The following is a 24,418-nucleotide window of genomic DNA, read 5'->3' as shown; positions in this document are numbered from 1 at the left end:
GTAAAATGGAATAATGATGGTTCCTACTTCATAAGGTTGTCATGAGGATTAATGACTTAAAACAGCTTTTAGAACAGCACCTGGGGCAGAGTAAGTCTCAATAAATGATTCTTAGTATTATTATGATTAGAGGGGAACCAAAAACATTTGGTGTACTATTGTGGAGATTCGGAGCCTTTATCAGGGTGTTTTTCCTTCTAGTTGTGTTGGACATGGGATTTGCTCTCTATAGAAGGTTCTTTGTTCCTGAAAATGGGTCTCCGGTGAGTTCAGTTTCTTTCTTTTTAAAGATAGAAATTTGTTTACTGTCAAAAAGGGTTACCAGATAGGGGTTACAACGCTGTGATTTAGGACAGCCAAATTTCCATTTGGAAGTGAAGACAATTTTTAAGGAAATCAAACTTTTGAATTGTCCTTCAGCTTAACTCTCTCATAGCCCTGATCACTGGTTCTTCACCACACCTGCCATATTGGTAGCTATTCCAAAACAGGAGAGAGTGGATTTTCCTGTCCACTTAGAATAAAAAGCAGATTGGTTTAGCCAGGCATGATGGCATGTGCCTGTAGTCCCAGCTACTTGGGGAGCTGAGATGGGAGGATTGCTTGAGTCCCAGAGGTCGAGTCTGCAGTGAGCTGTGATCATGCCACTGCACTCCAGTGTGGGTGCCAGAGCGGAGACCCCATTTCAAAAAACAAAACAAAAAGCAGATTGGAAAACAGCAATGAAAATTTGGGAAATTAAATGCATAATAAAGAAAATTGACAAAAATTTCCAGCTTTGCCGGGATTTGTCTTTGAATTGGGTAGTTTCTGTTTGGGTGTTTGTGTGTATGTTATTACTTTTGTTTTAATTATGACATCCCATGTATGTGGGATCAGATTATGCTGCTACAGAGATCCTTCATGGAAACTCAACTATAATTTTAGTTAGCATTATATAGAATTATTTTAAATGCAATGATGATCAAGAATGAGAAACGATTTATCTGCCTTTTGTACTCAGAGAATGGGTGAAAAATTACATTTTTTAGCTTTGTATGTTTCAGAGTATCTCCTTCTCTCTGTGCATATGAAGTTCTCTGTCTCTTTTGTCTTACCCCCTAGTTCTCTAGACCTTTAAGACCCTTGTTTGACTGTGATGGTATTTATATTTGAGTAAGAGAGATGCAACTGAAATACACAATTAGCATTGTCTTCACTTATTTCCATTTTCCTCCCTTTCTCCAAAGGTGTCTTTTGCAGCTCACATTGCAGGTGGATTTGCTGGAATGTCCATTGGCTACACGGTGTTTAGCTGCTTTGATAAAGCACTGCTGAAAGATCCAAGGTTTTGGATAGCAATCGCTGCTTATTTAGCTTGTGTCTTGTTTGCTGTGTTTTTCAACATTTTTCTATCTCCAGCAAACTGACCTGCCCCTATTATAAGCCAACTAATAAAAAGAGCCATCTGGAGGAAGAAAAAAAAAGGAAAATCCTATGAAGAAACAGAGAAGTCTCAGCAAAGGCTAACAATTTTATATAGAGGACAAAACAGCATTAAATTAATCAGTTTCAAGGATTGCCTACAAAAGGATCTTATGATTTAAAGAAGGGGCTTCTGAATGTAGAAAGGGAAGAAGAAAGAAAAGAAGGGTAGTAAAAACTAGAGATGGGGGCCAGCTGTGGTGGCTCACGCATTTAATCCCAGCACTTTGGGAGGCCGAGGTGGGCAGATCACCTGAGGTTGGGAGTTCGAGACCAGCCTGACTAACATGGAGAAACCCCCATCTCTACTAAAAATACGAAATTAGCCGGGTGTGGTGGCACGTGTCTATAATCCCAGCTACTTGGGAGGCTGAGGCAGGAGAATCGCTTGAACCTGGGAGGCAGAGGTTGTGGTGAGCTGAGATTGCCCCATTGCACTCCAGCCTGGGCAACAGGGTGAAACTTCGTCTCAAAAATAAATAATGAATGAATGAATGAATGAATGAATGAATATAAAAAAATACAAAAGTTAGCTGGGTGTGATGGCATATGCCTGTAGTTCCAGCTACTTGGGAGGCTGAGGCAGGAGAATTGCTTGAACCCGGGAGGCAAAGGTTGCAGTGAGCTGAGATCACATCACTGCACTCCAGCCTGGGCGACACAGCGACACTCTGTCTCAAAAAAACAAAAACAAAACAAAACAAAAACCCTAGATATTGGGTCTTTCTCAGGCATATGGTATCCTATAAAACAGACTTACTCCCTTGGAGGATATATTTTGGAGAACGCTTGATAAAATCTATGAAAACTGTACAATGCTGATAATAAAAACTTTTTTATACGTGCGTCAGACTCCTGATAATCACTTTAAGATAGATCACCGTTTGAGGAGATAGATCACTACTGTTTGAGGTGTTTTACATACTGTATTGATAATGTTGTCAACCACCCAGAAAGGTAGATATTACTCTGCATCTTAGAGTAATCTTAAAGAATCCCTTAAAGAAACCCTTAAAGAATTAAATAGTTGTCTGAGGGGTGCAGAATTTAAACATAGAAAATGACTTGGAAACCTGTAGTCTCCCTTATAGGTCCCACAATGCTGTGTTCCTCAAATACTGAAAAATAAGAGTATCATAGGAGTACAGGAACAAATATCTATGCGGGGCACATCGTGAACGGTGGAAATACCTCATAGAAGAAGACTGAGGATTTTCTGGACTGCTAGTTTAAGATTCTGATACCGTATCTAAGATCCCAAGGAAACTGGCACTGGCTTTCTGGTGCACACTACATACCTAGACTTCAGATTCTCGTCTGTGATCAGACTGTCATCCTTCGTGCTCATGGTTCCCCTAAGAGTGGGTAGGAATTTATTTGCAAAAGCTAAAATGTCATACCCGAAAGCTGAGAAGCTGTTCTGCTTCAGATCATCAGGCATGAGACTCTTATAAGGAGCATGCAACCTATATTCCTCACATATGCAGTTCACAATAAAGTTCGTGGTCCTATGAGACTCTAATGCTGCCGCTGATCTGACAGGAGGTGAAGCTCAGGCAGTAATGCTTGCTTACCTGCCACTCACTTCCTGCTGTGCAGCACAGTTCCTAACAGGCCACAAACCATTACAGGTCCACAGCCCAGGTGTTGGGGGACCCCGCAGTATCAGGCCAGAAAGCAAGAAAACTATCAAAGGTATCAAAACTAGAGTCATATTAAAAACACTTAGTAAGGGCGTGAAGAGGATCCCCTGGGTCAGATATAGGACAATATGACCTTCAGCAAGGATAAGAACTACGATGGATTGAAACACATCAAATGTTTAAATTCATAAGTTCATAATGATATAACAACAAAACCTGTCCATGCTCAAAGGATGAAAGGAGGCTAACTCGTTATCTTGAAACATGGTAAACAAAGGTGAAAAATCAAGCATTTATTCTGCCTTAGTGTACCACTAGTAACCAAACAATAGACGAGGGGATGTATTCTAGCCAATAAGTGAAAAAGAAATAAGAGGATTAAAAAATCTCCATTTTGCAATGCCACAAATAATCTAATTGATCTAGGTACTGAGAATCAACTATTATTAACATCACACACACAAAAAGAGATCACCAGACATTATGTGCTTCCTCATAAATGAACAGAATACCACTGATTATCTCGCCAAAAACAAACCTGAATGTGTTAAGGTCTCTTTATGTGACTACCAATATACAGGAAACACACAGGACCAAGAAACAGGCAGAACTACACCATGAGACTATAATCAGCAAAATCCAGACTGTCGGAAACTCTACAGAATGGCTGGGGAGCTTCAACAACTATATGTTAAGGGGGAAAACAGGGAATAGAGAGAGAACCTGTAGAGTGAAAGACATAGCAAATAAAACAAATAAGCCTAAACTATAGTTTTTTAAAGATGCACACTTGAGTGATAAACTATTTTTTAAAAAGGAGGAACTGCTTACTTTTGGGAGGAGAGCTGGGCTTGTGGTTTCATGGGACACATAAGGGCTTCTGGTGGTAACTGGCAGTTTTACTCTTGACCTGTGTGGTAGTTACAAGAGTCTGTCTTATAATTGTTTGTGATACACATTTGTTTTATATAGTTTTATGTGTCTATGTTTTACTTGACAATAAGATGGTAAGAAAAAAATTGCTGAGGTGACTTCTGGGTAAACATGTAATAATGAATTTATGTGTGAATCTTTGCTCCTTAAAACTTCATTAGAGATTAGTGGAGAAATATTAAAAAAACAAAGTGGTGAGGACAAGGATAACAGGAGAGAAAGACGTCAGCACAGCTGATCTCATAGTATAGTCATTCAAACTGAGTATTTTAAAATTAAAACTTTATTGAAAAGCTAACAAATATATCAGCACAAGTTATTAAAAGGAGGAAAAAGATCTCTATTTCCTTCTCACATAGAGCTTAGAACGCTGGTCAAAGAAAATTTCATTAATTTAAAAGTTCATACCTGGGTTGCTACCAAATAGAGATCTTGCCTTTTAAGTAATACATTTTAATATGTTAAAACCAGAGTTAACTGTATCAACTGAACTTTAATGATAACATCTATAAATGAAATCTTTTTTAAAAAATACATGAATTTAGTGCTCAAAATGTACATCAAATGACATGGACATCTTTCCCAAGTAGCAAAATTTCAGAAAGCTTACAGATTGAAAGATAAAAAGTACATGATCAGACTTCATGCTTCTCATTTTTAAAAACTATATTAGCATGAAACTATACAGGAAGAAAAACAAAAACAAAAATCTGATAAAGATGCTGTAATTCATTTTTATAAATTTAAAATACTTCAGAAAGCATTAACAAGTCCAAACATTTTCTCCCACAATGTGTTTTACTACCTAAGTCATCCCATCACAATTTAAAATTTAATACCTCAGAGAAGGAAAGGAACAGCAGCCTGGCTTCTGGTGCCTTCTTAACAGAACTAGTCTGACCACCAAGTTTTACCAAGAAGCAGAAAAAAGAAGTAGTTTTAAAAATAATAAGTGAAAATATGTCTTCTATTTTCAGATCCTTCACATCTGTTTGCTGTGCTGAGAAGAGTGACTCAGCATCCTCTCCAGTAAAAACAAAAAGTTTTATTACTCTATAATCACTAGAGGCTGGAGACTAACTCACATGCATTTTTTAAAGCAAAACCTGGGAACCGAAGCATTAGCAAATTCCATTAGTTTCCTGGGAAATCATAAAAGTAAAATATTGTCATTCTTATTGGGCAGTAGCCAGAAGCTTGCAAGCTACAGTGTCCTAACAGAATAAATTATATTATGTGCTATATACATTGAGCACTTTGGTAGTTTTCCAATAGAAGTGTTCAAGTCTCTGTTTAATACTGAAATATGCAGTCCCTCAAGTTAAAAAATGGTAGATAAACAATCAACAAATAAATAAATCCAATGGACAAACTAATTACAATATATCTATAAAATGAACAACCTGGATGTGGCAACCTAGACGAATCTCAAATGTCTTATGCTTATGTAGTCATTTTTGCTATTCATATATTTTCCCTTCTGTAATTCTATATGTTTGAGCAGACAAAAAACAGAGTAGATACTATATGAATCAGTTTATATAAAGACTTTAGAAAATTCCAATTAATCTAGAGTGACAAAAAGCAGATCAGAAATGGCATGGGGCCAGGTGCAATGGCTCACATCTGTAATCCCAGCACTTTGGGAATCCGAGGCGGGTGCATCACAACGTCAAGAGACAGAGACCATCCTGGCCAACATGGTGAAACCCTGTCTCTACTTAAAATACAAAAAATTAGCTGGACATGGTGGCACATGCCTGTAATCCCAGCTACTTGGGAGGCTGAGACAGGAGAATTGCTTGAACCCAGGAGGCGGAGGTTGCAATGAGCCGAGAATAGGCCATTACACTCCAGCCTGGACAACAAGAACAAAACTCCATCTAAAAACAAAAAAAAAACAAAAAAAAAAAAACAAAGAAATGTCATGGAAAGGGAGAAGACAGGAGGGACAAAAACAAAGTATTATATAAAAGGTGAACAAATTATTAGGTTTGACATATATATTTATTATCTTGATCTTAGTGATGGTTTCAGAGGTTGTACATATGTTAAAAATTATCAAACTGTAAAATTTAAATATAGGCAGCTTATTATATGTCAATTATACCTCAGTAAGGCTGTAAAAAGAAAGGTATTTAGTATTAGTTATTTTAGATAATCACATGCTTTGTGGTAGGCAACAATTTGCAAGGATTTAAAGATCTTTAGAGAGAATATACAATTTGTTAGTTGAACTAGTTTTCAGATAAAATCAGTGGTGCTCAGATTTTGGCTTGTTTTAGAGGTAACAGCATGTTAAATTGTAATAATAGCTTTAAAACAAATTACATATTTTGGAAAATTGAAACTTTTCTGATATTTCGCAAGGTAGCTTTAAAATACCCTGTTGTTATAGATAAGAGTGACACTTAGGCCATTTAACTCTCATGGAAAATTTCCAATTATTGATTTAATATCCACTGTGCTTTAAATATACAAAAACACAGTATAGTTTGGCTTAAATGTATTTTCTGAGTAGTTTATAAGTCTGAACAAAGTGGAGATGAATATAGCCCTTGGAAAAACAAACATGAAAAAAGCTAAAAGATAAAATTAATAAAGGCAACATGTAAACTATGATTTCTTGAGGGCAAAGTTATACAAAGCCTCGTCTGGTGTTGTGTATATATAGTACATTCAATAAACATTTGATGGCTTGAATTGATGACCAAATTAAAAATGAATTCTATTTAATAATAACTTTTTTGATTAGGCAGTTTCAAAGTTAACCAAAAAAAAACAAAAAAACAAAAAACTAGTCTAGCTTCTATAGACTGGACTGAAATTTTACATACTCAAACAAGTAAGAATGCATCCAGAGGGAGAGAGGTTTTGTAAGAGGATATTTAGGTCTAAGACAAGGATCCAGATTACGGTCACAAGATTTTGTTTTCTAACATTTATGGAAGCACATGTCATGTCAGTAAGTCCAGGTAGGAAAGTAATAATAAAAAATAAAAACATTAAAATAGCCTTTACTGAGTGAGAATAAACTATCCAAAAGTTAATGCCAAAAAAAAAAATTCAAAAGGCAAAAGTAATAAATTCACTTCCCCAGTAAACTATAGAAACTAAGCTTTAGCACAGGGAAGCATGAAAACTGCAAATGAAGAAACTATTCTGTCTTCTGAGAAAATCACAAACAGAAAATACAGTTTCTGGAAAACGCAAAATAATCCATCTAGGTATCTGCCTCTCCTTCATTTTCTTTTGCTGTTTTAGATCTAAAAGCCATCAAAACCAGGTATTTTCCATCATGATACTGCTGAGAAACGTAGTGATTATTGCTATTCATATATTTTCCCTTCTGTAACTATATATATTTGAGCAGAAAATATGGCACAGCTGAATTCCATATGTACAGCCTCCTGAAAACTCAACAGAGAAAATCCACAAAACTACAAAGACAATAAAATTCCTTCTGACAAAACATACATTCTGTGTTCCAAATAAGACTTTTGTTTAAATAGTATTTATAGTATATATTTTTTAAGAGATGGAGTCTTGCTCTGTCAATCAGACTGGAGTGCTGTGGCATGATCACAGGTGTGCACCACCACATTCAGTTAATTAAATTTTTTTTTTTTTTTTTGAGATTCGGTCTCATTTTGTTGCCCAGGCTGGACTTGAACTCCTGGTCTCAAGTGATCCTCTTGCTTCAGACTTCCAAGTAGCTAAGATTATAGACGTAAGCCAGATATTCACAGTATTTTTGATATCATTTTTAAAGGAACCAACAAAGTCTACTGGAAAGTCTACTTTTAGTCCTCTAAAGTCTACATAAAACTATAGTTAAGTCATAATTCAAAAATAAACTGCTCTGGCCATTATTTGATATTTAGATTTGGATCATCTATAATGACAAAAGGGAGATCCCTTCGTGGAAGCCTGAGTGGGGAGGGGGAAGGAGAGACAGAAAAGAAGGATTATAAACGTGAAAAAGGAAATCTGCAGGTTTGATGTGTGCGTTCACTACCCTGATTTTGTTAATTGATATGGTTTGGGACCATATGCCTGCTCAAATCTTATGTCAAATATTAATCCCCAATGTTGGAGGTAGTAGGGCCTGGTGGGAGGTGACTTGAGTCATGGGGGCAGATTTCACCCTCAGTGCTGCTCTCATGATAGTGAATGCTTGCAAGATTTGGTTGTTTAAAAGTGTGTGGCACCTCTCCCTCTCTCTCTTCCTTCTGCTCTAGCCATGTAAAAGTGTCTGCTTTCCCTTCACCTCCCACCATCATTGTTAAGTTTCCTGGCAACTCCCCAGTCATATACTTCCTGTACAGCCTGCAGAACTGTGAGCCAATTAAACCTCTTTTCTTTATAAATTACTCAATCTCAGGTACTTCTTTATAGCAGTGTGAGAAGGGATGAATACAGTGATGGTTTCACAATTTATACATATGTCAAAAGTTATCAAATTGTACAACATATAACTTTGTTGTGTGTTAACTATACCTCTATAAAGCTGTAACAAAAAAAGGTAATTGGTATTAGGTGTTTTAGATACTCCTTTTTGGTAGGCAACAGTTGGTAATAATTTGAAGATCTTTAGAGAGAAAATAGAAATTATTCATTGAACTTGTCCCCAGATAAAAATCAGTGGAGCAATTAACTCCAGATGGATTAAAGACTTAAACATAAGACCTCCAGGAGGTGGAGGTTGCAGTGAGCTGAGACTGCACCACTGCCTGGGCAACAGAGTGAGACTGTCTCAAAAAAAAAAAAAAAAAATTAAAGTTAGGGAAGATAGTAAACTTGGGAGGAGGAGGTGGTAGGCATTCCCATGGGGGACAGTAAAGACTTTTGGGGTGCTGGTAATGTTTTTAATCTTGGTACATTAATGATTTGTGTATTTTTTGGTATGTATTTTATTTCCATTAAAAAATGAAAATAAGACGGGCACAGTGGCACATGCCTGCAATCCCAGCACTTTGGGAGGCTGAGGCAGGTGGACTGCCTGAGCTCAGGAGTTCAATACCACCTTGGGCAACATGGTGAAACCTTGTCTCTACTAAAATACAAAACTATTAGCCGGGCATGGTGGTGTGCACCCGTAGTCCCATTAGGGAGACTGAGGCAGGAGAATTGCTTGAACCCGGGAGGCGGAGGTTGCAGTGAGCCGAGATCGTGCCACTGCACTCCAGCCTGGCACCTGGCAACAGAGTGAGACTCTGTCTCAAAAAAACAAAACAAAACAAAACAAAACAAAAAAGAAAATAAGATGAAATAAAGATGTTTTAAGATAAAAACTGAAAAAACATATTTTTATAAGAACTTCACTAAAGAAATCTTAAAAAGGAGAACAAAATGATCCTAAAAAGCAGGTCTGAAAAAAATGTTTCAAAGGAACAAAAATACTGGTATATATTTAGGTAGATTACACTTTTGTCCATTTTACTGATGAGGAAAATGAACTAAAGATATAAAGCCACAAAACTAGTAAACATTCAGAGCTGGCATTTGAAGCCACCATATTCTGTTTGGCTTCAGAAAAAAACTAACAGTTGATTAAAAGAAACAGAGATCAGGGCCAGGTGGGGTGGCTCACACCTGTAATCCCAGCACTTTGGGAGGCCGAGGTGGGCGGATCACAAATCAGAAGACTGAGACCATCCTGGCTAACACAGTGAAATCCTGTCTCTACAAAAAATACAAAAAGGTAGCCAGACGTGGTGGCACGTGCCTGTAGTCCTGGCTACTCAGGAGGCTCAGGCAGGATAATTGCTTGAACCTGGGAGGTGGAAGTTGTAGTGAGCCGAGATCGTGCCACTGTACTCCAGCCTGGGTGACAGTCTCAAAAAAAAAAAAAAAAAAAAAAAGAAACAGAGATCAGAGAGACATTTCTCCCATGGTTACATACATGGAGACAACTGGGTGGGGTAATGTAATGCCCTAGAAGTAACATGTAATGCCCTTAAAGAAAGTTCAGCAAGATTCTAAGAGTTATTTCTTGAAACATTCTTAATCAAGGTTAACAGCTTCAGTACAAACTCTACTACCAGAGGGGACAAAAAACATGGTTCATCTACGAAATTTTTCCTATCTAACAGATACAAATTACATGCCAAATAGAACTCATATATTTCAGCTGATTCCCAAAGGGGTTCAGAGGCAAAGAATCACTAATTTATTACTTAAAAAAAAAATTTTTTTTAAGAGACAGGGCTCTAAAATTTTTAAGAGACTCTGTTGCCCAGGCTGGAGTGCAGTGGTGCAATCATCGCATTCACCACCACACCTGGCTAATTTTACAATTTTTTGTAGAGATGGCGTCTCGCTTTAGAAACACTAATTTAAAGTGAGCTTCCTATCTTTCAGACAATTGTTTTAAACTCCAATTCTTTTTTTTTTTTCACTGAACATGTCATGGATAGTATTCCAAGACAGTACTTGCATGTCTAATTGTTCTGCTTAATGGCTGCATGGAATTCCACTGTATGAAGGCGCCACCATTTATTTAACTCAGTCTATACTGAAGGATATGTTAGGTTGGTGCCAGTTTTTACACTACTAAAAACAATACTGCAATAGATACACGTGTACATATATCTCTAGTTTGTAGATCATCTACAAATATATCTGTAGGCTAAATTCCTTGAGCACTTATTTGTAACATTTTAAGATGTAATAATTTTATGTAACAAAATATATAACATTCTGAGAAACATTACCAAATTGCCTTCTAAAATGACTGTACCAATTTAACTCTCAAGAAAAATGGAAGAGGAAAATGGCCTGGTTAACCCATACCTTCCTTACATTAGATATTATTAATATGTTTATCAGCCAAATACTATGCATGTATATGTATCTTTCTACGACCATCTATTCTCATCCTCTGCTCCCCTCCTAATTAGTTGCTAGTCTTTTTTTCTTACTAATGCATAAGCCTTCTGTGACATATATGTTAAAGCCTTTTTTGGTCCAGTCTTTTCACTTTATTATAGTCTTCTTTTGCCATGTAAATTTAGTTATTCTTTTCCTTTTGGCTTCTGGATGGAATGTCTCTTCTCTTCAAGATTATGAAAATATTCCAGTATTTTTATTTCATGTTAAGATTCTGATCCACCTGAATATTATTTAGTAAAAGAGTCAACATTTCCTCTCAAATGCAAGCTGTTCCAACTCTATTTATTAAATAAGTAATTATTTGTATTAATTTGAAATGTTACCTTGATCATCGACCAGAGAACCAAATATACGGTTTATTTTCTATGATCTAGTAACAGATTTATAGGCCAATACCATAAAACTACTATAATCTCATAAATTTTGATGAGTCCAGCCTCATAATTTTTCTTTGTTCAGATTTTTCCAGGCACTTCTGCCATGTTAGTCTTCAAAATAAACTTCAGTTATTTATGAACTATCTTCTTAATAAATAAATAACAAAGTCTCATTGATATTCTGATTAGGATCGCATCAGACTTAAAAGATCACTTAATAAACAACATTGAGTTGTTTAAGAACATGGCACTTTTTTCCATTTATTCACATCTTTTAAGTCTTTCAGGAGAATTTACATTTTCTTCATATAGATCTTTCATATTTCTTTCAACAGATTTGATTAGCACTGGGTGAAAGTGAACATAAAGTTATAGACCCTACAAAGAGTTGTGGTAAAGGAATTACCTCTGAAAAAGCCACTATTTTAAAGTAGTTTGGGATCTGCTCCAAAATAAGCAGGAGAGCCAACATTTCCTTCCCAAGCTCCTCTATTTTTAACAGAGAATGTCAACTTTGCTTTGGATCAACTTACATAAGCCTCCCTGAACTTAACTTTATTGATTACAGCTATCTACTATGACACTCCTACCAATTCACTAGTCCTCTAAAATTCATCCCCATTGCATACATTTTTGACTTCACCTCACTTTGACTATTCAGTGAAAATTACAATTCTTATTCTTAGAAAAATTCACATAATTTCACATATAATTTTAGGAGATTCAGTCATACTGGTGAAAATGCCTGCCATAAAGCGTGCCTGGATTAGAACGAACCTATTCCAGCCAGCTGCTACAATCACCTGCTGACAGTTCTACAGAGTAATTCAGGTACAATGGTACATTCATCACACTTCATATGTGGGCTTTTAAATTTAAAACTTTTTTTTTTAAATAAACGTAGACTTTATAGAAAAGTTACAAAAACAATACAAAAGTCTTCAATCAGATTCCTAAAAAGTTAAAACATTTAAATTTTAAGCAACATGAACTTGAGATTCTGACTATATTGCAGCCCAAGTTGCTTAAACAAGCAATCAATTTAATACCTAGGGAGTATTAATAATAGTCTTAGTACAAGACCAACTTCTCATATCAACAATTCCAAAATCTCCAAAACTGAAAGATTTTTAACTCCTTCGGCAGCAAAACCTGAGACAGTCTACAGTCATTATTTACCCACTATAAGGTAAATATTTATAGGTTTCACTGCACAAATAGTACTGTCTGATTACACAGTGTTGTCCCAGACCTATGAGGGGTGAATGGAATACACAGTAAATGTGGCATATTCCTAAGGATTTCAGTGAAGGGAATGCAAATCTTCAATGTCACTGTATATTATTTACTATGTGCCAAGTACTACTTTAGTTATTATTAATATTTCATTTAATCCTCTTAATAACCTGGTAAATCAAATCTTGCCCTAGGTCACCTAATGTACATCAAACAGTAAAGGCAACATGCGAATTTACATTTATCTGAGTCAAAGCTATAACCAACTTTTGAAAGTTAATAGAAAAAAAGTATTGAAAACTAGTCTCTTAGAATACTGGGGACATGGGAGCTGAAGAGAATTCTTTGAAAAAATTTCATTTCCTCTCTTCCCTCTTTCCAGCAAATACCATTGCAATCATCTAAAACCTTGCTCATTTTCATGTGCATAGCTGGTAAGACATAAGTATCTCAAACAAGGTACCTCTAAATGTCTTTTTTTTCATTTTTTCCTCTTAAAGGTAAAATATAAGACACCAGAATCCTGATTCTATCTACATTATATTAATTATCTAGACCGAGAAAAGATTAGAACTATACATTCAATAAGTATGTCTTCTGTATTCATCTAAAGCAGGGGTTCTCAAATGGCGGTGATTCTGCCTCCTGCAGTGGACATCTGGCAATGTCTTAACAAGAAGTTAAAAATCCAAGAGCTCAACCTCTCTAATAAAGCTGCCCACAAAAAAGTTTGTAATATTAAACTAAAGTTAAGGTATAACTAAAACAAGCACTCATACTTTTTTGATGAAAGTACAAAGTGGTGATGTTTTATGGAGACAAAGCAGAGTTTCTCTCAGAAGTTTAAATACATTGTACTCTTTAATCCAGTAATTATGCTTTCTAGGAACTGATCCTACGGAAAGTCAGGTAAACACACAAAACAATTTGTTCAAGGCTGTTTAGTACAGTGTTAATTATAATCATTAAAAACAGACATAAATTAAAACATTCATGAATATGGAAATAATTAAATAAAATAGGATACAGTCAAAGGTGGAATATCCTACTTAAAAATAATGAGGTGTAGATTTGCATTAGCAAGAAAAGAGGTTCACAATGTATTGCTATATGGAAAATCTAGCTGCAGGAAAAAATGATGTGCATTTCTCAATAAAAAATTAATGTTTAACTTGGGCAGAGTCATGTCACTTTATGTCGTTTTATTTAAGTATTTTATATTGTGTTTTACTTTTTTAGATGAATAAAAGAGGAAACGTGATTAGAAGGAAACATTACAAACTTTTATTAGTGGTCACCTCTAGATAGCGGAATTACAGGTGGAATTCTTCCTTTAAACTGTTTAATGATACAGATGTATTATTTATGTAATAGCTATTATGAACTGATTCCTTCCCACATGCCAGTTACTGCCTATGCGAATTAATACACTAAAAGGCCGTAACTCTACAGAGTAGCTATCATGAGCTCCATTTTGCAGATGGTGAAAAACTAAGAAATGGATTCTAAGCCTATTATTACATACTATGTTGCTCACCTCCTCCTGGGAAACACTAAAAATGTAAGAAAACCAATCCCAAATTTCTATAAATTTATGAGCAAAAGACTAATGCAAGAAGAATCTGATTTGCCATTTCAGAGACCTGGGGAGCTTCAAAACAACCAAAAATATACTAAACCTGGAAAATATACTGTGTAATATTCTTGATAAAAACTTCCCACATACATTCATGTATCTAAAGACACAAAAATGTTATACTTGAGGCCATCTGCTTTTCATTACTGAGAACTAATCTCTGATTACAATCATTCTGAATGGTTTCTTTCAAAAAACAGGAACATATTTTGTATTTGAGAAGGCACTAACCACTTACCATAAACTTCAAATTACGGCAATTTCTACATACGTCAGTTTCAAAATGCACAAAGGAATCATCTCACATTTGATAAATGCAAGACACTACTTCTTTTTTTAAGACAGGGTCTCATTCTGTCACCCAACTGGAGTACAGTGGCATGATACCAGCTCACTGCAACCTCCACCTCCTGTGCTCAAGTGATCCTCCCACTTCAGCCTCCAGAGTAGCTGGGACCACAAGTGGGTGCCACTGCACCTAGCTAATTTTTCTATTTTTAGTAAAGATGAGGTTTCACCATGTTGCCCAGGCTGGTCTCAAACTCCTGGCCTCAAGGGATCCACCTGCCTCAGCATTACTTTACTTTTGGAAGACAACCAGGAAAAATGAAAAATAATTTTTACAAATATTTATGTCTTATACACAATAAACGGACAATGTCATCTTCTAATTATGTTAACAGCAGAAAAAGCAGAAGTTTTACTAGAATAATGATAATTTTGGTGGCTCTGTCTTTTCAATTTATGGAAGAGTACAACTGGAAAGGCACCTCAGAGTTTACTTGGCCCAACTCCCCACATCATACAGCTGAGGCCTAGGGAAAGTAAGGTGATTTGTTCAAGGCCCCACAGTTACTAAGAGGCTGAAAAAGGAGGGACTCCCTCAGGTTTTTAAAAATTCTAAATAAAAAATCTTGACTTCTGAAAGGTATTATCTAATAATTTAGTTGGCTACTTAAAGTACTTTGGGATCCTATTCTCCTCTGTATTCTTGGGGCCTTTTCAACTCAACATTTTTCAGACAGCAGCAAACTAATCTGTTACATTATCTATACTCAAAAGAGTTCAAAGTCCCCTTCTTCTCCATTGACAGCTTTTAAATGAAATCTTATTTAGAAACCCAATGCAGAAAGAATATAAAAGCAGAGTTGCCTTGATTAAAACATACAGGAGTCCTGCTTTTACTTGCTATTTTGTCCTGGAAGACCCTGAAATACTTTCTTGGCATCTTAGGTCTCAAAGAAACAGTTTATTTCTAATGTATGAGAGAGTTCTAGGGTGCTGCTACTCAAAATATGTTTCTCAAACAATCAGCATCACTGAGGAGTTTGTTAGAAATGCACAATATCAAACTTCAACCCAGGCCTACTGAAAAATCACAACAAGCATATTTAACAAGATGCCTAGGTGACTGATAGGCACATTAATGTTTGAGAAGCTTCTCAAATGATATGAAGAAACACACACACAGACCCACACACACACTCTGCAAACCCAAATTTTTTAGAGTTACATGACACACAATTACTACAGTTATCCTGTCATGGACCAACAACAAACAGTTTACAGAACCACACTTGGGGTAGCAATGCTCTATAGCAACCAAACCTTAAACGGTGATCCTGATCAAATCGGAACACCTGATATACTAAAAAGTTAGAAACTTACTTCTTATCAAAAAATGTTGAATTCTCCTTCCTCTTGGTGAATCCATTGGGTAGAAGTTTTAAGTTAATACCTTGCCTTCGGGCACGATTTTTCATAAAGTACATCTACCAACCAAAACCAAACAGACAAATTAATTTTTAAATGCTTTAAATTTAAAAAGTGAGTAAAACAATTGTTCAATAATAGTTAAGATTTACTGAAAACCTAAGTGTTACAACAGCTCTAAGAAGTAATCTCATGTAATCTTCACAACGATACTATCAGAATAGATATTATCATCTCCATTTTATCAATAAGAATTAGTGAGATACCAACATCATACAGCTATCCCAGAGAGAAAGAACCTGTATTCAACCCAGGTCTAATTCCAGAGCTTCTGCTTTTAACCATATGTGCTATGAGCCAAAGAATAACTTAATGGAGATTAAAACAAACAAACAAACAAACAAACAAACAAACAGTTCGTTTGCCAATCAGAGGGGCTACCTACACAATTCTTGATTGCTTTTACTGATGATTTTACCAGTTAGTTGTATGTATCCCTGATTTTATTACTAGACAATTCACTCAAGGGAAGAGCCATGGCACTGCCTAGTACAAGGCCTAGCTTAAAGTAGCCACTGTTGTGGGAAGCACAAAATGGGATATGAGAATATTCTTGCTCTGACACGTGTATTACATTGACCACGTGGGTTGATTAAGCTAACCTGGAGAATTCCAGAGTTACGAAGGAAGTAATACCAGATTTTTATTAAGTCAAGGAAGAAGAAAGATCACTCAAAGAAAAGGCAAAGTATAAATGCAAGTTTTTTGTTAAATGAATAGGGATCTAGAATTTGCAATGTAAAGAGTCAGAATCAAGTCATGAGCCAAGGAAAAGAATGGGTCAGCTACCACTGGCTAAGTAGGAAACTGTCTGAAGAAATTACATGTAATTTTCTAACTTAGAGGACTTTGGTTTCAGTAATGGTATTGATTACTATAAATAATTATAATAGCAGTGGTCAATCCTCCCAATATACCCTCAGGAAAAGGGTGAACCAGAAACAATCACTACTTTTAGAGCAAGCTAGGGAACTTGTATGGTTACACTGAAATAGAGGAAAAAAGAAAGAAAGTCCATTAGCAGCTATGGCTATGGGACATCCTTTGCTTAGATTTGCAATTTTGCCTTGCAAACAGCAATGAATAGCCAAACACTAGAGAAAAGGAAGTGGGAGGCCTTAATCAGATAACAAGTTTCAGTAAAAAAATAAAATAATTGAGAGAGTGTAGTATTGGTGCAGGATAGACCAGTAGGTCAATGGAATGGAAAAAACAAGTCCACAAAATAACCCAAGCATATAGGAATGCTGATATATAACAAAGGCGGTCCTACAGAGCAGTAGGGAAAGGATGAACTCTCCAATAAATGGTGCTGGGAAAAGTGGATTATCTATATGAAAAATTAAATGGGACCTTCTCTGTACATGATACCAAAAATCAATTCCAGTTAAAGACATAAGTATAAAATGCAATAGTATAAAGCTTTTAGACAATAATTATGAGGGAATAACTTCCTAACTCTCATCAGGAATTAAGAGAACTGCACAGTGAAAATCATAATAAAATTACATAGCCAACAGATTGACAAAAATTTTTAGTCTCACCAAATTAAGTATTGGTGAGAATAGGACAATAGGTCCATTTATACACTACTGGTGAGAGTGTAAACTAGTATATCACTTTGGAAAATGTTTTGGTAACATCTAGGCAAACTGAAGATACGCATACCACACAACAAAGCAATTCTATTCTCAGGTATAAACCTTAGAAAAACATCTTCACACACATAAAGATCAGGGAAGGGCATAAGAGGGTGGCATGGAACTTCTGGGAAGCCAGTAATGTTCTAATTCTAGACTTCGGCGGTAGTTACATGAATGTTCATTTTATAATTATTCATTATACTATGTATTTCCATTCTGTGATTTTCTTAAAAAAAATATGCTATATTTTACAATTAAAAAAAAGTCTTAAAGTAATTTATCTTTAAGTAGAATTTTAATTGTGCCTAATTAAGTTTGAGGAACAATAAGAGTTGCTGTATAAATAATTTTCTTTCAGACACGTGTAATATAATGCCAAAAAAATGCTAATACCAATAAAATAAGGTGTTTAAAAGGTATTAAAATTCTGCAACTCCAATACTAAAATGAACACAATTGCAGGATATGATTTAATCACACCATGAACGAATTTTTACAACACCAGTTGCCAAACATTCCAAATATGTAAGCTTCACTTTTGCATCGTGTTTAAGGAATGAAAAAGGCAATGCAAAAATATGAAAATTAAGTGTATTAGAATAGCAAGTCTTAGCTTTTACTTCAAAATCAGAATCTAATCCCCTCTCAATAATTCTAACAGTATACCCAAGCCACTATTATCTCACAAGGATCATGGGAAGAGCCGCATAAATGGTCTCCCTGCGTCCAATCTTCCACTCTTACCTCCCAAAAGTCCACACAGCAGCAAGAGTGGTTTTTCAAAAGGCAAATTTATGTTCAAAATCCTTCCGTGGTTTCCATTTGCACTTAGAATTAGAAACCCTCACCAGTCTCTTTTTCTTCTTTCTTTTTCTTTTGAGACAGAGTTTCACTCTGCTGCCCAGGCGGGGGTACAGTGGTGCAATCACAGCTCACTGCAGCCTTGACCTTCCTGGGCTCAGGTGATCCTCCCACCTCAGCTTCCCAAGTTGCTACAGGCGCACGCCATCATGCCTGGCTAATTTTTGTGTTTTTTTTATAGAGACGGGTTTTTCACCATATTGTCCAGGCTGGTCGCGAACTCCTGGGCTCAAGCAATGCTCCGGCCTCAGCCTCCCAAAGTGTTTGGATTACAGGAATGAGTCTCTGCACCCAACTCCTCACCAGTTTCTCTAACTTCATGTTTAATACTCTCCTTCTCACTCACTATGCTTTAATCACCCTGCCCATCTTTTAATTCCTCAAACACAACATCCTTGTTTCTGACTCAGGTCTTTCCTTTTACTTTTGCCTCTAATTGGAATAATCTTCCTCCAAATGTTCACATGACAGCCTCTTTCTCATCATTCAGATCACTGCTTACATATCATCTCTTAGAGAAGCTTCTCCTGACCGCTGAATTGAAAATGGTACCCTGACAATCTCTCCCCCACAAAGACCATTTTCATTCTCTCTTTCATCTCTTGAGCCTTCTTTATCTTCTATATGAACTTAACTCTATCTGAAATTATATTTGTTCCTCTACTTATCTCCTGTATCTCCCATTAAATACAACTCCACGAGGGGAAGGTCTTTTGTTTTGGTCACAGTCATATCCTTACGTAATCAGAACAGCCCTACGTCATAGTAGCCACTTAATATATTTGGAAAGTTAAAAAAAAAAAAAAGAATCTAACTGATTGGAAGGACTTCTAACTGGAAGGAATTAAAAAAAGACTTACATGTTTATTGCTTATTGGTCTTTTCAAAAAAGCATCTCTAGAAATATGGTCCGCTGTTCTTGCCACATCTTCCAAAAAACGATAATCTAAAAATTTCAAAACAGAATAAATAAATGACACATACCAATGGCCAGGGAGCATCAATTTGCTGTGCATAAAGTGGCTTACCACTTAGGAGATTCATTTCAGTAAACTGTTGTATTGAAATGTATGCAGTTTTATCTCGAACTCCATTACATGTCAGTTCTGTTTTGTGTTTCTTTACACAGGGCAAACTGAGGAGACAAAGGGGAAGCACTTTTATATTTTAGGGTAAGAAAGGTACACATACAGGTTAAAAGGTAGGAAGTTACATGTATACCTGCAAGAATACCGCATACAACGTGGACATCTGTACTTTGCTTCTTCCGTACCACACGTTTCACACCTACAAAAGCCCACGTGTAACATTAAATTATCAAATATTAATTCTACTTATTTATAAACTTAGAATGTCCCAATCAATTTATAAATGTAGTGACAATTCTGACAAAATATTTGACAGCTGTTGAACATCATTTGAAAATTCTCAACTACAGTTCCAATGTTGCTAGTGATATGTAACTCAGGAAAATGTATTAAAATCTTTAAAACCCATCTCACTTTTGACTTCTTTTTTTACTATAATCAGATAATGAGATTATTCATTGATATTTTAACTTGTGATTCCTGGAAATGTGGTAATGATTGTATGTGTGTGAATCCAGAAGACCAATCCATGAGCTATGTTTAGATATTTTCAAAGCACACACACCAGAAAAAGAATATAAGGACAAGTCGAATTCAGAGAGTAGCAGTAACATCTTTTTTCCTGAACTCCACACCTAATCTAGAATGTGCATCAAAATAATCTAAAAATCCCATGTAACCCATCACCTGTCCTCAACTGCTCTCCTAGGCTTTTGGGATACTGACAAACAAACTACAGTTACTTCTATTTAGACCACTGAGCTCCAGACGTTAATATTCCCAAGAATCTGACCACTCTTATTTCCTTTGTCACATGATCCACACACCAAGGAAATTAAATCAAAAGCAATAAATATTCACAACACTCATGCAGAAACTTGATAATTGAGGTCAAGTGTATTTTTGCCTAATTTTAACTTAATCCACTTTGTCACTGTTGGATATATTAGTCTTTCTCATCTCTATTCTCTCTCAAAGAAATACTGAGTAAAGAGTATATTAAGTCAAGCCAGATCCAGTTCCAAATGATCTTCTGGTCCCCAGAACGTTCACTTACCTAACTTGACCATTACCCAATGGACACTACCAATTTCATATATTTTCACTGAATTTGTTGTGTTGTCATTTACAACACCCTCCACTTCCCAACCAACCCCCACGAACCCAGACTGACTCCAGAAACCCAAACTTGGGCTTATTGTTCATTATTTCACCTTCTGCTGATAAGGTGGTTTTTCCTTTCACTCTAGACATGAGGACGCAACAGCTTTATATCCCCAAAGGGAATTCCCCCTGCCCTACCTTGACATGGCCAGTTTCCGCTTGCAGCCCACCAGGTGATTTATCGGAGGCTCTTCTTTCACCTTTGTATCATCCACGGCTTCTTTCTTCTCTTCTTTTACACACTCTCCATCCATCATCTCCTCTTTTATGCACTGACCAACAAACTTCTCCTCCCGTTTTATCTGCAAGTTATCCTTCTCTTCTGGCCAGTCCATTACCTCTTGCTTCACCTTCTCCTCCTTTACCTCTGGGTCATCCATTTTCTCTTCTTTTACCACCAAACTACCATCCGTCTCCTGCTTCACCTCCAATACGCCTGCGTTCTCATCCTTCACCTCAGGCCTATCCTCCACCTTCTGCTTTACCCACTGGCCAGCCAACCTGCCTGCGGTATCTGGCCAGTCCATAATTTCCTCCTTCACTACCGTTAGGTCCATCGGTATTTCCTCTGGCCTTTGTCCACTTCCTTCCTCTCCATCCCTTATCTTCTTCATCCCTGTCAGTCCTTTCCGCTCCTCTCCGCCGCCGGCCTCCTCCGCCCCTGCTAAGTCCCTGACTCCCTCCCTACCAGACTCTGGACTTAGCCGCACCCCCTCAGCTACACTTTGGAGGCCTCTCCCAGACTTCCCTTCATTTTCAGCAGCAAACTCCATCAACTCACGATCCTTGGCCTCTGCTGCCACTCTGTCCTTCAGCGTGGCTGCTGCACACCAACAGGAGGAATTACCGGCCGGAACGCCTACTGCGGCCCAGGTGCAGAGACAAGCAGCCAAATGCCCGGAATAGCCTGCTTGACGCGAAAACTTGAATCGCCGTAAAGCAACGCTTTTGCGCCTCGCCACTTCACGACTTGTGGAGCTCTTTACGGAGGAATTACCGGCCGGAACGCCTACTGCGGCCCAGGTGCAGAGACAAGCAGCCAAATGCCCGGAATAGCCTGCTTGACGCGAAAACTTGAATCGCCGTAAAGCAACGCTTTTGCGCCTCGCCACTTCACGACTTGTAGAGCTCTTTACGGCTCTGCGGCGGACCTGCCAGATTGTCGGTGGAACCTGAGTAAACCGCGTGGTTTGCCCACTGGGATTCCCGCCTCCCGCCTCGGTTCCGCCCCACCGTTCCTCTAGGGAAACCTCCGGGGCCACACCCTAGCCCACCTTTCACGCCCTACTGGGTGTGAAGAGTAGAGGAGCCCAGCGGAGGGAGAGAAGTAAAACCCTTAGACTCTGGAAATGGGAAAACTCACTCTGATCTGTTAATGATTAAATCCAATCTTGAATGAAAGTGGAGGACACACGTCACGCTACGCCTTTTCAAGCTGTAGTTTCTTAAGGCTGTAAATTAAGGACCATAGTATTAGTAATACAAATCTAGTGTCATTGCGAAGATTATGAGATTATACATGGGAATCAACTAGCAGCGACAGACACAAACTCAATATATAACTGGGAATCCTGATGGGTTTCAAGTAGGAAAGAGGGCATGAACTTTTTTTTTCCATTCTTTCTCTGTAACAGCCTACGTCAGGCTGTTCCCCATTCTCAGCATTCTGCCAGATTCTTTCAGAGAACATCATAGATGAAAAGTGCCTAATGTCCGATATTGCTGAATAACAATGCAGTGTATGAATGTGGCACGTCTTTTCATGCATGTACCAGTTGGTGGGCATTTCGATTGTTTCCACTTTGGGCTGTTAGGAATAATTCTTCTTACACATTCATTTACAAGTCTTTGTGTGGACATCTTTACATTTGCCTTAAGTAAATACCTAGGAGTGGAATTGCTGGGCCATACAAGTTTATGTTAATTTTTAAAGAAATGCCCAAACTGTTTTCCAAAGTAGCTATATCATTGTACATTCCCCCTGGCTGAGGGTTCCCGTTTCTCTACATCCTGCCAATACTTAGTATTATCAGTTATTTGGTTATAGATGTCGTTGTGAATTTAATTTGCATTTCTTTAATGACTAATGATGTTGAACATTTTATCATGTGCCAACTGGCCATTTATATATTTTCTTTAATGAAATGTTTATTCAAATTATTTTTTGCACATTTTTAATTGATGTCTTTTATTATCAAATTGTAGTCGTTCTTCATATATTATGGATATAGGTTTGTGGTAGACAAGCACCGATATGTTCAATGATAACCCGTTCCCACCTCGGCCCCGTGTTCACCTGTTCAGACCAAGGTGTAGACTGCCACATCATCCCAGGATTAGTCTGAGTTACTGATAGCTTACAACAGAAGAGTTACCTCTAAGATTAGGTTTGAAAAAAGGCCGTGATTTCTGCCTTAGGCTCTTGTTCTTTTATTCTCCTTCCTAGATCATTCACTCTGGGGAAAGCAAGCTGCCAGGTTGTGAGTACCAAGAGGCGCATGTGGCAGGGAGCCGAAGTTACTGGCTCTTACAGGCTGAATTTGTGTCCCCTCAAATTCGTGTGTTAAATCCATAATACCCAATACCTCAGACTGTGACTATATTTGGAGATAAGACCATTAAAGGTGATTTCATTAAAATGAGACCATTAGGATGGGCCCTAATCTAATCCGACTGATATCTTTATAAGAAGAAGAAATTTAGACACAAAAAGAGACACCAGGGAGGTCTGCAGAGAGAAAAGACTATGTGATGATACAGTGAGGTGGCCGACTGCATGCCAGCGAGACAGGCCCCAGAGAAAAACAAGACTGGTGACAACTTATCATCTTGGAGTTCTAGCATCTAGAACTGTGAGAAAATAAATTTAAGCCACTCAGTCTGTGCTATTTCCTTATAGTGGCCTTGGCAAACTAATGCACTGGCCAATAACCAGCAAGGAATTTCAGCTTGTCAACAGCATGTAAGTTTGGAGGAAGATTCTCTAGTCCTAGTCCAGCTTTACATGACTGCAGCTCTGGCCAACAGCTGCACCCAGATTCCGGACACTCAGAAATTGTGTGGGAGGATAAATGTTTCTTGTTTTAAACTGCCAAATGCTGGATAATTGATACAAAGGAATACATAATACCAATTCCTTATATGGTTTGGAAATATTTTCTCCCAGTCTGTGGCTTTTCCTTTTCTTAGTTGTGTCTTTAGAGGAGCAAAAGTTTTACACTTCAATTAAATCCAGTTTATCTATTTCTATTTTTTGAGGCAGAATCTCGCTCTTGTTACCCAGGCTGGGATGCAATGATGCGATCTCTGCTCACTGCAACCTCTATCCCGCCAGTTCAAGTGATTCTCCTGTCTCAGTCTCCCAAGTAGCTGGGACTACAGGCACGCATCACCAAACCTGGCTAATTTTTTTTGTATTTTTGGTAGAGACGAGGTTTCACCATGTTGGTCAGGCTGGTCTCAGACACCTGACATCAGGTGATCCACCCACCTTAGCCTCTCAAAGTGCTGGGATTACAGGTGTAAGCCACTGTGACCGGCCTCTCGATTTTTAAATGAATGGTGCTTTTTGTGTCACACTAATAACTTTTTGCCTAGCCCAGGGTTGCAAAGGTTTTCTCCTATATTTTCTAGAAGTTTTATAGTTTTAGCTTTTACATTTAGGTCTATGATCCATTTTGAGTTGGTTTTTGTATCTAGAGTCATC

The 24,418-nt window shown here is 37.3% G+C and overlaps 2 protein-coding genes across 3 annotated transcripts in view; one reads left to right on the top strand and one right to left on the bottom strand.

Moving 5' to 3' along the window:
- RHBDL2 (rhomboid like 2) overlaps window positions 1–2,309 on the top strand; it is a 59,175-nt gene extending 56,866 nt beyond the window's left edge. For both annotated transcript variants that reach the window (XM_064372181.1, XM_064372180.1), the window contains exons 7-8: window positions 202–263; window positions 1,230–2,309. In XM_064372181.1, coding sequence (XP_064228251.1) covers window positions 202–263; window positions 1,230–1,409 — 242 coding nt within the window. In that variant the 3' untranslated portion in view covers window positions 1,410–2,309. The remainder of the gene's footprint in view (window positions 1–201; window positions 264–1,229) is intronic.
- Window positions 1–19,406, bottom strand: part of LOC105708035 (S-phase kinase-associated protein 1-like) — a 33,600-nt gene extending 14,194 nt beyond the window's left edge. Inside the window, exons 1-2 of the mRNA XM_064372182.1 lie at window positions 19,321–19,406; window positions 15,852–15,955 (exon numbers count right to left, since the gene is read on the bottom strand). Of these exons, the coding sequence (XP_064228252.1) occupies window positions 15,852–15,897 (46 nt within the window). The 5' untranslated portion in view covers window positions 15,898–15,955; window positions 19,321–19,406. The remainder of the gene's footprint in view (window positions 1–15,851; window positions 15,956–19,320) is intronic.
- Window positions 19,407–24,418: the final 5,012 nt, after the last annotated feature.

The sequence above is a fragment of the Aotus nancymaae genome, unplaced genomic scaffold (genome assembly GCF_030222135.1).
Source record: "Aotus nancymaae isolate 86718 unplaced genomic scaffold, 86718_ANA_hifiasm-v0.15.2.pri h1tg000007l, whole genome shotgun sequence".
NCBI classification, from domain to species: domain Eukaryota; kingdom Metazoa; phylum Chordata; class Mammalia; order Primates; family Aotidae; genus Aotus; species Aotus nancymaae.
This window is presented reverse-complemented; position numbering and strand designations above follow the sequence as displayed.